Consider the following 16711-nt stretch of genomic DNA (forward strand, 5'->3'; position numbering starts at 1 on the left):
GCCCACGTTAAGTGCGGCCGGGCCAAGGGTCGGCACGCGTGCGGCGAGTGCGGCAAGTCCTACGCCACCTCGTCCAACCTGAGCCGCCACAAGCAGACGCACCGCAGCCTGGACGGCCAGCAGGCCCGGCAGTGCCCCACCTGCCACAAGGCCTACGTCTCCATGCCCGCGCTGGCCATGCACATGCTGACCCACGACCTGCGTCACGAGTGCGGCGTGTGCGGCAAGGCCTTCAGCCGGCCCTGGCTGCTGCAGGGCCACATGCGCTCGCACACCGGCGAGAAGCCCTTCGCGTGCGCCCACTGCGGGAAGGCCTTCGCCGACCGCTCCAACCTGCGCGCCCACATGCAGACGCACTCCGCCTTCAAGCACTATGCCTGCAAGCGCTGCCACAAGAGCTTTGCGCTCAAGTCCTACCTGAACAAGCACTACGAGTCGGCCTGCTACAAGAGCGACGGCACGCCGGAGGAGTGCGGCTCCGAGGACTGACGTCAGAGCGCGCCCGCTTCACCCGTTCTGTAAAACTTTTTTTTTTAGGAGCGAAATGACGGCGAGGCCGGGAGAGGCCCTCAGACCCGCCGGTCGCTTGCTGCGCTTATCGATGCCCACATGCATGCTTTTTTCTAACTCTTCCTGCCTTCTGAGAGCAGCAATAATCTCGACATGATGGTATTGTTTCGAATTCAAATAGGTAGTGTGAATTCATTACGAAGTATTGAACACACACATGAATATTTTTATATTGTTTGTATTAATTCAATTGCAATAATTTGCATTTCAGTATTATTTTGTATTCCACCTAGCTCTTAAATTATTTCAGACACTTGCTAATTTATGCCTAATTAATTTTGTATTTATTAAGTTATTTAAGTATTCATTGACGAATTTAGATGTTTATTTATTGTTTATGCATTTCTGAATTTCACATGTATTTATAAGAAACATAATTTGATTTTTTTTTGTTAAGAACAGAAGGGAAAAGCTAATATATTTCTGAAACAGAGTATTCCTTCAATTTGGTGATGATTATGATAAAGAACATTTAAATAATTACCGAAAAGTGTTTTTTGCCCTATGAATCTATGCACAAGATGAAATATTGTTTTATTGAAGCAGCTAGCTCTGAACTACCTGTCGAGTTAAAAGACAATTTATACTTGATTTAGAATTTAGTCAAATTGTAATTCTTCATATTTATTAAACAAGATTGTTTTCTTCATTGTCTCTGTACCTATCTATAACCCACCCACCTAGCATTTCATTTTTCACAATATGTTACCGTCATAGACTATATCCTAAAGAAAGTTTCCAAGGATATCTTTCGACAAAATACATCTTTTATCAAAAGATTCTTTATGAAATAATAACTGGCTGGTTTATAACTGCACGTCATCTTGTGGCCGACAGGGGGAGCCAAACCTGAAACCACTTCTGAGCTCCAGAATAACCTCAGTCTAGTTATAAAACAATGGGATGCTAATTACATGTGAATGCTGGAAATCAACAGTAGGCAATCGGATCCTGTATTGCTTCTTCCATCTACCTCAGCCTACCTGATAACTATCTTCAACCAATTTCACACGTAAACATAAACATGTCAGACCTAATATATTACTATCAGATCTTAATTTTTGCATGCAAAAACAATATTGATACTCTACTTAACACATTATAACATAATGTAGAAAATGTAAGCTCAACTTCACTCAAATCCTTCACTCAATTCCCGCAGCAAAGACAAATTGCCATTGTAGCTCTAAACTTCCGGCATTAAGACATGGGCCCACCTTGGCAGGTCCCATAGTGCAGGACAGTATCTCGGCTCACACCTGTTCTGGGTGTGCAGGCGTCCTCTACTGGCACCCATTCTGGCCCCTCTGTAGAGCAGGCAGGATGTTCTTTGGGTCAGGTGTCATGAGAACCCGGGCCCCTGGTTCAACCTGGCCCCCAGCCACATCGGCCCTCAGGGGATAAGCAACTATGCAACTCTGTGGACGACTGGGGAGATGGGGAAATACTATTTTCAGACACAATGCAATGCAATTCATGGAAAACACATGTACTCACGCATGCATGAGTGACTGCGGCTAAGCCAACAAAGACAGGCACCGTGTATCCGTGTGTTGGTACACAGTGTTGTGTTATTCCTGGGACAATCAACTGAATTTGTAGCAATTACAAGTTAGATCAGTCAAAACATGTGAATGATGTTCTCTATTAAAGATTACAAAATTCCAGAAGTAAGTTGGTAATTCACTTATCTTTGAAATTTAATTGTTCATTTTTTTGTGGCTTCTGTTCAGAATAAGCAAGCATATGTAAGATACGGTTGGTCTCTGGTAACTAAAAGCCCATAAAAAGGGTAATTGATGATAACATTAACATAATGATTGATAGAAAAGGGAATGGATCCATAGAGGAATCAGAAATGTTATGAATCATTAGTAGTGACTGTGTGCCTGTGTGACACACAACATGGCCTTACCCTTTAGACATTGAGACACTGGCAAGAGCTCCAGTGTAAGCCGCTGAGGGGTTAACGTGAGGGGCTGGGATGTGATCCCAGGTGACGCAGAGAAGGAAGAGGGTGGAACGGGAGCTGTTGGAGCTCTGCAGCTGTGGAGGAAAATAAAAGTAAAAAAAAACCATTATTTGCAATTGGTGAAGATGTATCATCGCGTGCGAGTAGACTTCCTGTGGTGACGGCGCTGGGGTTGCTGTGGATCCTTTGGGGGTTGGGAGGAGATGGGGGGTGGGGGGGGGGGGGGGGTCCCAAGGGAGGGGGGGCAGTCTTCAGGGAGGAAGATAACACAGCAGCTCATCCGCTAGGAGAACACCACGCACCTGCTGCTCGCGTCCTCCTGGTCTAAAGCCGGCTCTGAGATGTTGACTTTGGCTCTGATGTCTCCCATTACAACTACACGTTGAACCCAAAATGGAGCCATGTGGGTCATTCTCACACTCTGGCCTGAAGGATCCCATTATGATGACGACTAATAAACCAGACCCCCGGATCCTTTGGCTTCAGCGGTCAAGCGTTTTTTGGAGATAGGTCTGAGATACGCTTCCAACCAGAGGTGAGGAGGGGGGGAGAGTATGGGGCTGCAACCATTTGTTAAACTTTTGAACCGAGGGTGAACAGACAGACGGACGAGGCCACCTGTTTGCTCAGATCGTAGAGAGCCGGTGTAAGTTGATCAGTGTCTGCTGGTGTGTGGGGGGGGGGGGGAGATCGGGCTTTATCTTGGGTCACGCAACAGGGTCAACTGAAAGATTATAGTCTTGCTACTGTAAGGGCTCTAACTTGCTTTGCTTCAAATTGTCGATATTCTCTGCTGGGAATAGCAATTCAGGCCTGCTGCATAAATATCGGTATATTACGTAGATAAGCCTAAAACCAAAAGTCAATCATCATTTATTTTAATTTGAATATATATTCTTAACTGTAATCCCTCATATTGGGTAGGTCTAAACAATGGATTATGCATGGGTCTGAAATCATTGCAGGATTTCAAAAACACACTGAGGTTAATTTGAACATGCCAATAGTAGTAGATTAGTTAGCACATGCCAAAGGTCTATACTGTGTTTGACTGAAAAGATGTTCGTTGTGATGTGGAAGTAAGTAATATAAAACACAACTTAGTTTTCCAGAACTATTCGGTACAACTCTGGTGGTGTAGGAGCCCAGATTCACAGGGTGGTAAGGCAACAAAACAGTGCTCATGATTCCTTAGCTTGTCAAACCCACCGGCCTGTGTCCCTTGTCTTCTGTGTCCCTTGTCTGCTGTGTCCCTCGTCACCTGTGTTCCTCATCACCTGTGTCCCTCATCACCTGTGTTCCTCATCACCTGTGTCCCTCGTCACCTGTGTCCCTCTCTGCTGTGTCCCAATCTGCTGTGTCCCTCGTCACCTGGGTCCCCCTAATCACCTGTGTCCCTCTCTGCTCTTCACGTTGTTTCTCATCTTGTGAACAAACACACACACACACACACACACACACACACACATACGCTTACATGCACACACAAACACATACAAACACGTACAGGCCCACACGTACACACACACAGATGCACACAAAAACACATGCATGTAGATGCATGCACAAACGCGCAAACACACAAATACACATGCACGTACACCAATGCACACACAATCACACACAGGCACAGACCCACACACACACACACACACACTCCATCAGTTGTTATCCCCTCCACAGGGTGTTTAATGGCATTCCTCCACTGTGACGTGTGCTGGGCGGAGGGCTAGTGGGCAGTGGCCGAGTGCAGAGGGGTTTACGGCTCCAGGCCGTGGGGTCTGCTGGGTGGAGGGGGGTGGGTGAGGGAGGGTGGAGGAGGGAGGGTGGAGGAGGGTGGACGGAGGGTGGGTCCCAAGGGCAGCAGAGGGCCACAGTGTCGTGTTGCTGAGCGGCTGGGCGCGCTAAACACCCCACTGTGTCCTCCTCTTTATGAGCCCGTCCTGAGCCCAGGTCACTGTTGTTGGTACAGCTGAGTCAGCGGGGGGGGGGGCACTCCAGGCCTGTGACCACCCCCTGTTGTGTTGTGTGTGTTCGAGTGTGTGTTGGGGTGTTTGTGAAAATTGGCACCTTTGGTGACTCTCTGCACTCACTTTCTCTCTGCCTCTCTCTCTCTCTCTCTCTCTCTCTCTCTCTCTCTCTCTCTCTCTCTCTCTCTCTCTCTCTTTTTTTACTGGACCTTCTATCCACAACCCCAGTCAATCTGGAAGCCATTTGCTACGTTTCCACAGCAAAAGTGACTTTCTCCTCACCTCCTCTGGCAGCGTCTATGAGAGACACGGTGGGGAGCATCAGGTAGAGGTGAGCCCTGGTTGAACAGGAGAGAGAAAGAGAAAGGTTCCAACGTGATGCCTTCTCTTATCAGTGTCACCATAGACCTATTATTTCAAAGTGACCCAATTCAATTTGCTAATGTATCGTGACATTCCTTTTCAGTTTGTTAAGTGATGAAAAAATATTTAGCTTTTAGTTGTGGTCGTCTCGGGCTAGGTATGACTCGGAGAGTGGCAAATGTTCAACATGTGGTTTATTTTAACAGAGACACAAGGTAAACAAGCTTGTGTTCTGGAGGTGGTTCATGAAGCAACTCCCGAATACCGGTAACACAACAGTTCATATTGGAAGTGGGCAGAATGGTAAATAAACCTCGCCTACTTTTTCTTCTTTACCCAGGTAAATCTTTGATCTGTCTTGGCTTTGCCGGAAATGGCTAAGTGGCCATTTTTGTAGTCTTTAACTTACCTACAAAATCATAAAACCTTATAAGGTGTTGTCGATTACGTGGAGAAGATACCATTCATAACTGTTGTTAGCTTGAAGCATGTCATCAGAAATAGCATGGATTAAAATAATTTACAACATAAGTCCCCCGGCAACACATAGACACAACACTAAGAACTGCACACACACAAAACGTGAAAAACAAATACAAATACAAAATACCCACTCAGATTTGCTTCGATCTGACTGTTTTAGCTATTTATTGCGGCAGGTTGGCTATTATCGCAGAAGGTGAAGGTCAATCATTCTCTGACAACTTTTGGGGGCCGGGATATTCCCAGCATGTCCTCCACGACCCTCCCCTCCCCTCCCAGCTGAGGGGCTACTGGTGCTGCTATAAGAGGCTCCCAGAGATGCAGAGCCGCATACTGGACAGTCCCATGTGTCAACAGAACGACAGGAGGGGGAGTTTTCTATACTTTTTTTCTACTCGGCCTGCATGCAGTTTTGCAACAACCGGATTACAAACGAAACACAACCCAACCAAAAATGGCTTTCACCATGTTGAGGCCGGTGTCGACGCACGCCTTCTCTTACCACGCTGATGTAAACGTGTTGTCGGACGATGAGGACGAGGACCGCAGCGAGAGCGACGGCAGCAGCTCGGACCGGAGCTACGGCTGCTGCTCGGAGGAGACGGAGGCGCACCGCCGCGTGGCGCGCGCGCTGGGCGGTGGCGTGGTGGTGAAGCAGCGCAACGCGGCCAATGCGCGGGAGCGCGACCGTACCCAGAATGTCAACGGAGCGTTTACCGCGTTGCGGACTCTCATCCCCACCGAGCCGGTGGACAGAAAGCTCTCCAAGATCGAGACTCTGCGCTTGGCGTCTAGTTACATCTCGCACCTGGCCAACGTGCTGCTGCTGGGGGACGGTGAGCCGTGTCTGAGCGCGGTGCTCCAGGGAGGTGACGGTGGGCGCAAACACCCCAGAGCCATCTGCACCTTCTGTCTGAGCAACCAGCGGAAAATGGTGAGCTATAAATGATAAATAGAAAAAAAATTGAAAAAAAATTGTGGATACATTTTAAACCTTCATTGTATTTGGTCTCGACAGATAAATAAATACATTTTACAATAATTTTTTTCATGCGTTCTTGTATGAGGCCAAATTGTACTGTTTGATTGTGTAAGTATAGTCTTATATAAGTGTTACCCATAGAGAAACAAATTATTTAAATATTATAAGAAGACATGTTGCTCTGTGGATTTGAATTTGCGTCTTCATCATTCTGTTCACATGACTTTCTATTGCACTGGGTTGTATTGCATATCCTCATAGGACAGCAAGTAGGCTACTTGAACTATGGATTAAGGCTATATCTATGTCTAGTCTATGCCTTTTTGTGAATTGAAGAATTTCCGAATGTAAACCTGTTTAATTCATTTTATAATAACATAGTGGTGTTCCTATAAAGACACAAGAGGACTGATGAGCCTGTTCTGCTTTGTCCTCAGGTCAAAGACAGAAGAGACTGTGTGAAGATGCACAGAGGCAACACACTACGACTGAGTCGGCGGTGAACCCTGTTTTGGAAAACCCTTCTTCAGACCCTCCACCGTTACCCTGTCCTCTCGGACCACAGACCATCCATCATGATGGAAGGCACTTCGATCGTTGGCCTGAAATTAACACAACCGGAAAACTGGGATGATTTTGGCAATCAAAGAATATCTTTGCCGAGCCAAACAGACAGTGGGGGAAACCACAGATTTTAAGGGACATGAAAACCAAAACAAAGACTATTCCCACATAGATTCTGTTGTGTTTTCTTCAACAGTGATCGGTGTGATCTATTTCAAAAACCGAACTGCTGGTTGTTGCTTTATTTTTTCATTTATTTTTATTTTTCCTTTCAAATAAATATATTTTAAATATAAAATATGTTGGCAAGTAGTTTGCTCGGTTCCGGTTACTTTGTGGTCAGGCATGGTAAACTGAACTGGGCCCGGTACGACAACTGTTGTGTATTGAGATGGCCGACCATGTGTTGTTTGTGCACTACAGAGCTACATTATTAAATTGTAATCATTTTAAAGGATAAAGGTCAGGCTTTTCTTTACTCATGAAAACAGATTTTACATTGCAATTATAAATGACATCGAACAAGATTCCAAAAGATATACACTACCGTTCAAATGTTTGGGGGGACTTAGAAATGTCACACTGATTTTTTTCAATGAAGATACCATTACATTTATCAGAAATATAGCCTAGACATTATTTGGTAAATGATTATTCTAGCTGGAAACGGCAGATTTTCAAGGGAATATCTACATAGGTTTACAGAGGCCCATTTCAGCAACCACCACTCCTGTGTTCTGATGGTACGTTGTTTAGCTCATCCTGTTAAAAGGCTAATTGATAATCAGAAAACCCTTTTGCCATTATGTTAGCACAACTGAAAACGTGTGAGTTTTCATGGAAAACATGAAATTGCCTGGGTGATCCCAAACTTTTGAATGGTAGGGTATATGTAGGCCTATACAAGGCCATAGAGCCGACACTAACATTATAATTCCTCCTAACTATGAATAGCGTCCATGGCCATTGTGTTGTATCTCTTGGTGGTGGTTTGGGTGGCGGGGAGGTTGTTCATTGTGTTGTATCTCTAGGTGGTGGTGAGTTGGTTCATTGTGTTGTATCTCTTGGTGGTGGTTTGGGTGGTGGGGAGGTTGTTCATACTGTTGTATATCTATTTGGTGGTTTGGGTGGTGGGAAGGTTGCTCATTGTGTTGGTGGTTTGGTGAGGTTCATAGGAAATTCCAATACAGATGTTCCTTTTCCTTTTGGCAATACCAAGGAATCTCCAACCAGGAACTAATGAATCTTTCTCACAGTGGGGTTTCTCTCTGAAATGGATGTACGGCTTCCCAACTACAGGAATCCTCTTCCAGGCAGTGAGACACAGAGGGACCCAGGGAGTTAAGGATGAATCACTCAGACTCGGAATCGAACCGGCCAGTGGGTTTAAAAATGTATAAAAGGCAAACCAGGAAAGAAATTAAGCGAGCCGGGGCTGTTGTGGTGATTTGGTGAGGTTGCTGTGGATTGTGGTTTTTGCCCATGTGATCATGGTCAGAGAAAATGTATCACACTGCTGGATTTCTGCCCAGCGAGATCAACCTCACAACAGAAAAGGCAGAGTTTCCTTGTGTCATAGCCAAAAACAGTGTTATAAGTGTCCCTTATACTGGCTGTTCAAACTTGACAAAATGCTGCAAAGCCACTGTCTCGCCTTGTCTGGTATACCCACAAGATGTACAGTGAATGGAGAGAGGTTGTGAATGAACCGTTTTTCTCTTTGGGTGTAGTAAGTGTTCTGGCTCTTTGACGTGACTGTCTCAACTCCTAAATCTCTCGGGTCGTGATCCTACATGTGTTACTAATCAGTCACAGCTAATATCACCTCACACCCTGTTTCCAGACAAACACAGCTGCTGATATGCCATAGATCACTCCAGCATAAAAGGAGGAAGGTAATGAGCGTGTTTGTAAAATAATATTATAAAACGTATAATAATGAATTTAACAATAATGATAATTATTATTATAATAATTACTATTATTTGTTTTAATAGTAGTAGTTGTCATATAGTAGTAGTAGCACTAGAACCAATATTTTATATTGATCAAACTCTGTATTAATATAGTATTGTATATGTTATATTGTTCAATGCATGTGCAGTGTACATATGCATGTATGTTGAAGTATGTTGATGTGAGCGGGAAGGCGGGTAACCTTTGAAAGCATTTAATTAAGGATTTATCACTTCCCTGGTTCAGGAATGTCCATATAGGTCCAACACAATCTGCCATGTTGGACACGTCACATGCTGAACTGCAACCGCAAACAACAGGGGCGTTTAAGTAAGGGTCAACATATTTCCTTTAAATCTCATTCCGAATTTTCTAAATCACCCATGAGGTAATGGTTAGAGATACCTCATCTGGGCGTATTTTCACAAGCAGCAGCATTCGTGCATCACGGATCCTTACTGTCTTATTTTTTAATTTCCCCACTTGTTGGTTCTACACTCCGCTCTCTGGTATAAGCCGCCACATGCTAGCCTGTCCAGTGAGGCTGGGGGGGAGGGCCCCAATGGACCCGCAGAGGATGGCTCCCAGAGGCCCGTGAGGCAGGAAGATGTCATAGCAGGACAGGAAGGAAGAAAGGCTTGAATTGCCGACCCCATCAAGGCTGTCCCTCAGGGGCCCCAAGTAAGTACCATGTGGAAATCAACCAGGGACGGGTTGTTTCTTTATCTGACTTTAAGAACGACCAAAGCCCCGTCAAACCTGGCCTGATAAAAGAATGACGGAACAAGGGTTTATTAGGAACTGTAGTTTTCTTTGTATGTGTCCAGGTGGGCCAAAGAAATGCTTGGAACGCACTTCTCTGACTGCAGGGATTTCTAATAAAAGTTAGCCACATCTCAGCACAGGATATGACCTCAGAATCCATCTCTGGCATAAAGTGTTGTGTCAACGCCGTCAGCGGTGATCTGCCTGATCCCATCTGGTAGACATTAGGGAGAGGACACCATGGGGCAAATGGGCTGGAGAACCACTGTACAGCGATACCCCCGCCCTCAATCACCACCACGCTCATACCCTTATGGAGCAGTATCTCAAGTGCATGACAAGTTCGACCCCCCCCCTCCAGACTTTCCGCCCCTTGTTCACCCCTATAGCTTCCTGGCCAACCTGCCTGTCAGGTCGGATAATGGCAGCCAGACACGCAGCGCGGCTTCTTTCATGGGACAGGTCCGGTGCTGCCAAGTCTCTCTTCCATCAGGGACGCCCACAGGGCTAGACAGTGTGTGTGCGTTTGTGTGCTTGGTGTGTGAGTTCCTGCGTGTGCGTGTGTATGTGTGTCTTTACTGTACTCTGCTGATCATGCTGTTGTTGACACACTCTTCCCGAGGCAGTGGACACCCCTGGGACTATTGTTTGCCTCACAGCGTGCAAAGAGAGGAAACAGTGGAATGCCCTGAGACGTTAGCACAGACAATATCTGTCCACCGGGGCGGTCCCCCAAACGCTCTCCCTCCCTCAACCTGGCTCGGGCTCCCACACTATATACTTAGAATGGGTGTGGACCCTCAAAGCCGAGGTCAAAAGGACGACCTCTCAAGGACGAAATCGGCCAAAGGCTGAGGTCTGCATCTGATAAAGTTGTGCAATGGGTTGGATTTGTGTCAATATTACAACATTTTAATATCCGTTATCGCTGAAGGCTGAATGAAACACTAATCTATATGTTAATATGATAATTCCCACAATCAATACATTGATTTGAGAAGTAAATGTTAATTATGTATCACATTGCTCAACACGATGAAATGTAGTGGTGCATAACTGACTCCTATATAAGACAAGACCCAGACAACAGTGCTATGTAGTACTTGACCAGTTAAGACATCTTAATTGTATGTCAACGGTATTGTATGTCGTCCATCACATTGCCATCAGAATATCTACTAGAATGATCCCAATGTGATATTGTGACCGGTGTGTCCAAAACATCACATATTAATAACAATAAGAAACTGGATTATTCCTCCCTAAAATATGGGCTTTTCCTTTGACACTTTGTTTATTCGTTGATATAGCCCCTTGATTGATTCTTTGAGCAGAACTCTCAACTGTCTCAAATAAAAGACAAATAATCATGCCAGCAAATCCCTAACCGTAAATTGTTATGCATTAATACCCATCCCACCTAATAGCTAAGACTTGTTTGGAATCTGAGGTTCGGGTCAAATAGGTTATAGCCTGTGGAACTTATACCTTTTTTCCCTTAATCAGTATTAATAACATTGTATATACAGGACAAATCATGTTAAATAACATTGAATCAATCTTTGTAAAAAGTAGACATGACCTAAAGTACACCTTCCATTGGTTAAGGAAGGAAGACTTAAAAAACATTGAACGTGTTTTGACAATTGAAGCAATCATTTAGAGGATATCCTCAATCAAGTTCCCCAAACAGCGAGGGGGAGTCCTTACAGAAACTGTCTGCCCTGGTAGCCACTTTGTCCTGTCTACTTTATGTTTGTCAAAGTTAACTGTCCACTCCCAAAGAAACTCCATGACGTAATCTGAACAATGTCCGAAAGTGAACAATTATTGTTCCATCTTCATGCCACTGGCTATTTTAAGAAGGCAACGCCTTTTGATTTAGTTCAACTTTTTCCGTGTGCGCAACCTCTAGGTGTAATTAAACCCATAACTATAAAGTGGAAACCCTAGTCAATAATGTAACAAATTTCACATTCTATATTAATTTCCTTCTTTTCACATATAACAGGGTTAGGGTTAGACTGGGACAAATAGAAAGTACTTGATTTCTGTGTTAACTGAGGGGCCCTATAATGTTCAGCTAACTATTGTCAATAATAATAATAATAAAAAAAATCTATATACACGTGCAGCTGTGAACTCATGTATCGTTATTTATTGTATGATATGTACTTTTAGGGATTATGAAAGGACCTATCTTTTAGCGTTCAACACGAATGATGATCATTTAGGGGGGCACTCAATGACATGCAGAAGGATCATGAACCCGTCCACTTAACTGGTGTGAGAAATACAGACTTTCTACTCCTCATTCACATATAAGGTAATTTACATATCCAACAGAAAATACTACCTCAGCAGTTGAAAAGACAGTTAAATTCCTTCCCCTTCCATTTGTATTCTTTGAATACAATGAATGTGTTGAATCTGCCCATCCTTAACATACCTTTGCCACCTGCCACTTGACCACGCCCACCTCACCTTTTGGGGGAGGGGTGGAGCCTATAAATTGTTTGTGCACATATTGGCTCTTGCTTGGCACTCGCCACCAGCACGCTCATGCCTCCTGTGTGCGTCTTCAATTAACGTGAGTTCATCATTGTCTTTGGTTCATGACCATATACCTTTGTTTGCTTGGTTTATGACCAGATTCCTTTGTTGGCTTGGGTCATGACCAGATTCCTTTGTTTTCTAGACATGTGCATTTGCCTTTGTTCATTTGTTTAATTTATGTGTTTGATCATTGTCTAATTCTATTGTTATCTTTTTTTTTTGTTATCCCCTTTATGCAGCACACAAAGATGAGTGAAATTGATGCAAGATCAAGCATAAAATTAACCAGAAGAATATCAAAATAAACCAAATTGTGTTGCATCAAACCCTGCCTCCTCAATGCTATTCATCACCCCGCACTGTCTTCTGACCGAGACACTGCCTGCTCACCAAACCTCACTCCACCCGAACCACTATTTACATCAACCTACCTAAAGTTCCTACAGCGGTAGTATTATTCGGGAGATTATCAGGGTACAATTGTCAGGATATGTTGTTTACACATATGGCCCATTAGGAGATTAGCCTGAGAATATCAGGACTGAAAGCAGCTAGTGTGTGAGCATTTCATTACATTAGGAAATTAGTCAATATATGGGTTACAGGGTTAATTGTTCAATGCAAAGTGTAGACCTATACTATGCATGCTAATAAATTAGCTTCAACTGTTCAAATGTCAGGGATTCAAAGTGCATTGACATTTAAAAAATGCAACTACTATTGGTTCGTTGAAAATAATAAACAGCTGAAAATTGTGTTTGCATTGACAGAAGCACCTTAGTGAAATAAACTAAGTGTAACAACCGCTAATGCAGCAACCAAGCTAGAGTGAAATAACGCATGGGGTTGAGGGATAGGGAGGGAGGGGCGAGAGGACAAGATTGCGATATAGGGCCTACATTGGCTGACGTGAGAGTTTAGGATGTTTTTTGTTTGTTTTTTTTACCAGAAGAATAGGCCTACGTCATTGAGATGAAACATCTCTTCAAGTGACCTTCCCAGGACAGCAGCAGCCTATAGTCAGACATAGCCTACACAGACAACATTGGAAATATCAGCTTACTAAAACAGTCTGCAGGGGGGATATCAATATCGCGAGACATTTCGGGAGGCTCAAGGAGAGGAGTAATTTTAAGTTTTTGCAACAAAGCGTAAAGACATTTCGGGAGGCTCAAGGAGAAGAGTAGGTAGGCCTACATTTTAGCAACAAAGTGTAGTCCATAGAAATAATTCACCATAGGCCTACTCTGTTATTGACATGTTTTCGTTATGTGTCATAGGGACGCTGTCTCTTTATGAGTAATATTTTAAAATAAATAAATTGTCTATAGACATAACGTCTCAACTGGGAGAGTGTGTCGACGGCGGTGCCGTTATCCAGATCTTGCCGTTGTCTTGCAACGTCTGCGTCCGCGCGTGTGTGTCTGCAGTCTATCGAGGTATATCGCGTCGCCCTGCGGGCTTCAATCAGATTTTAAATCCGCACCAACAGTTAGTCCCCCGTTCCATCCCTTGTCCGTTCCATTTGGAAGCATGTTTATTTCGCTTGTTTTATAACTTAATTAATTAAGGGCGCCACCAGAGGGCGCCCCTAACACATTTGCCGCCCTAGACGATCGCCTACGTCGCCTATGCCGATCGCCGGCCCTGCACACACACACGCACACGCACACGCACACGCACGCACACAAACAATCTGTTAAAGAGCCCATGCCATTAAAATCACATTTTTCCTATTGTTTGTTAAATAACATAGGTCTGAATAAGTTTGTGAGGCTGTGGTAAGTTTGAAATCTATGCAGTTTGTCTGCTGAATGCAATAGGCAATGAAAGGAAAAAGGCAGAAGAAATGAGCCGATCTGGATAAGGTGACACTGTGACGTAGCGTTGTCAAATTATTATTCTTGGCCCTGCCCACTTGGTTGGTTCGTAACCACCCACAAGAATTATGAAGGAGTCGTGATTGAGCTAGTGCTAAATGCTAATACGTGTACGGTAGTTGCTTAGTTCGTAGTAACAGGCTAGTTACAGAATTTTGAATGCAATGGCAGAACGACATCGAACTACATGAACTGCGACATGCTGCCTGCCGCCGGTTGCCGCGAGGCACCACCGCCGCGAAGCACCACCACCCGGCAGCGGGCAGCCGGGCGGTGGTGCCTCGCGCCGGCAGCAGGCAGCGTACGGTTCTGTCTACTACAGATTGAGGTGGAAGTGGAAGAACCAGAGACGTCGGAGAACCTGACTAAGTCCTTTGTGATTCATTATATCGTCTGGACGTGCACACAGCTTTTGGCCGTGATAATATGTATTATTTGATATAGATATCTATGTATTATATGATATTATTTAGATATAGAGCTCCAGGACTGTAAGGCAAGTGTTGTACACTTCCTTGTTATTTGGATAACCGTTCTGCTGTTGGTGTGATGGCGCATAACACGTCGGACTCTCGTCTCTGGTATTTCTACAACTAGACCCGTAGTGGGGGTTATCTCAGCCATGGTTGAGAATGAATTGGGGGAAAGGAACTTTGGCTTTGACTACCTGAAGTCATGAACCACGACATGGAGGAGAAAGGGATTGTTGACCGCGGTCGTCTCCCGCCGGAGCCTCGCTGCCGATGGACCACCGCCTCGGCTTCAGGAGGCGGTGATTAGCGCTGACCGCTGCCGAGGCGGCGGGAAGCAGGGCTCAAGCGGGATACATTCGCGGCCAACAATCCCTTTCTCCTCCATGTCGTGGTTCATGTAGCCTACTTCAGGGAAGTCAAAGCCAAAGTTCCTTTCCCCCAATTCATTCTCAACCATGGCTGAGATAACCCCACTACGAGTCTCGTTGTAGAAATACCAGAGCCGAGAGTCCGACGTGTTATGCGCCATCACACCAACAGCAGAACGGTTATCCAAATAACAAGGAAGTGTACAACACTTGCGTTACAGTCCTGGAGCTCTGCTCTATATCTAAATAATATCATATAGTACATAGATATCTATATCAAATAATACATCACGGCCAAAAGCTGTGTGCGCGTCCAGACGATATAATGAATCACAAAGGACTTCGTCGGGTTCTCCGACGTCTCTGGTTCTTCCACTTCCACATCAATCTGAAGTAGACGCGGTCGTTTGAGATTCATAATAACCTATCGTCTGGAGGCTCACACAGCTTTTGGCCGTGATAATATATATTATATGATATAGATATCTATGTATAATATGGGTTTCTAAGAGCCATTGCGATACATCCACCGTAAACAGAGCGCATGGTACCGTGGCTACAAGCTGCTCAGGGCCAGGTGATAATATATATTATATTATATGATATAGATATCTATGTATAATATGGGTTTCTACGAGCCATTGCGATACATCCACCGTAAACAGAGCGCATGGTACTGTCAGTGGCTACAAGCTGCTCAGGGCCACACCCCCACCCCCCTCCTTGACCTGCCTTGACACGCCCACCGGATACAGAGCGCATGGTAGTGGCTACAAGCTGCTCAGGGCCACACCCCCACCCCCCCTCCTTGACCTGCCTTGACACGCCCACCGAAACAGCGCGTTTGGGGGAAGCTCAATGTGCGACTGTTTCGGAGTGACTGTAACTCTGCACCACGGCTGAATTTCGGGGACGTCTTTGAATACTGTGTTTGTGGCCCACTATACCTATATTAAAGCATCATAAAATAGAATGGCATGGGATCTTTAAAACTTTATTACAACTCTCTCACATGTAAGCAAACAAGTATGTTAGATTAGTTCATCAGACAAATTATTTATTAAAAAAACATATGAAGGCTGCATCATTTTGAGTTGGGCTTAAGAGTTAGTGTGAGTTTCATTGAGTTTGGGTATTTAATTATATTTGCTAAACGACATTAATTCTGATCTGAATGTGCTTATTCAACAATTTATTTATATTCCTAGTTTTGCATTTTTGTAGTCTGCAACATGAGTAATCGTCTTTCACGCCTGCATTGATATTACCTCCAAATTTAAAATGTAAAAATTTTAACCAACAGTCCAGAATAAACGCTGATGCATGCCTCCATCGACCTGTCCAACCGACGGCGGGTCGCAGGGGCGCTGGTCGGATATCTGGACGGAGTGACAACATCGACCGCACGGCGCTTCACCGGCGAGAGGACCGCTTGTTGTTAGCTTGTTACAGCTCTCGACGAGATTGTCCATCATTCAATTGATACAGGGGGTATGTGTTTTTATTCACTGATTAACCTTCTTAAACGTCACCACTGATTCTTAAGTAAATACAATATCTGAAAGTGTTAATACCTAACTCGGCTAAGGAGCTAGCTGATATTAGCTTCAGTGTGCTAGCGGTTCAGCGCATTATGCTACCAGGTTATAGCATTATGCTACCTGGTTATAGCAATATGGTACCTGGTTATAGCATTATGCCCACTGGTTATAGCATTATGTTACCTGGTTATAGCATTATGGTACCTGGTCATAGCGTTATGGTACCTGCTTATAGCATCGGATCGCTAGATCTTTTGCCGCAGTTACT

The 16711-nt window shown here is 44.6% G+C and overlaps 2 protein-coding genes and 1 long non-coding RNA gene across 4 annotated transcripts in view; 2 read left to right on the forward strand and 1 right to left on the reverse strand.

Annotated features, from left to right (window-relative positions):
* The window catches only part of LOC130371005 (transcriptional repressor scratch 2-like), a 3149-nt gene extending 2660 nt beyond the window's left edge, over nt 1–489 (forward strand). Inside the window, exon 3 of the mRNA XM_056576637.1 lies at nt 1–489. This exon is cut by the window's left edge and continues 149 nt beyond it. Coding sequence (XP_056432612.1) covers nt 1–489 — 489 coding nt within the window.
* Nucleotides 490–1014: 525 nt separating this feature from the next.
* On the reverse strand, nt 1015–6115 carry LOC130371457 (uncharacterized). 2 transcript variants are annotated; one of them, XR_008893196.1, is made up of 4 exons: nt 5861–6115; nt 4795–4850; nt 2486–2616; nt 1015–1998 (listed from the first exon to the last, which is right to left on the reverse strand). It is a non-coding gene; the product is annotated as an uncharacterized LOC130371457 (long non-coding RNA). The 2 variants fall into 2 exon arrangements; XR_008893197.1 differs by lacking the exon at nt 4795–4850.
* On the forward strand, nt 5666–7431 carry LOC130371158 (transcription factor 15-like). Its single transcript, XM_056576866.1, has 2 exons — nt 5666–6292; nt 6778–7431. The coding sequence occupies exons 1-2, from the start codon at nt 5813–5815 to the stop codon at nt 6841–6843; spliced, it is 546 nt and encodes a 181-aa protein (XP_056432841.1). The 5' UTR covers nt 5666–5812; the 3' UTR covers nt 6844–7431.
* Nucleotides 7432–16711: the final 9280 nt, after the last annotated feature.

Source organism: Gadus chalcogrammus, chromosome 1 (assembly GCF_026213295.1).
Source record: "Gadus chalcogrammus isolate NIFS_2021 chromosome 1, NIFS_Gcha_1.0, whole genome shotgun sequence".
Lineage (NCBI taxonomy): Eukaryota > Metazoa > Chordata > Actinopteri > Gadiformes > Gadidae > Gadus > Gadus chalcogrammus.

Bases quoted from the DNA above. Each gene is read 5' to 3' on its own strand.
- LOC130371158 (XM_056576866.1), top strand. From the start codon at position 5,813: ATGGCTTTCACCATGTTGAGGCCGGTGTCGACGCACGCCTTCTCTTAC. The intron at 6,293-6,777 runs GTGAGCTATAAA...CTTTGTCCTCAG, and splicing joins TGAGCAACCAGCGGAAAATG to GTCAAAGACAGAAGAGACTG.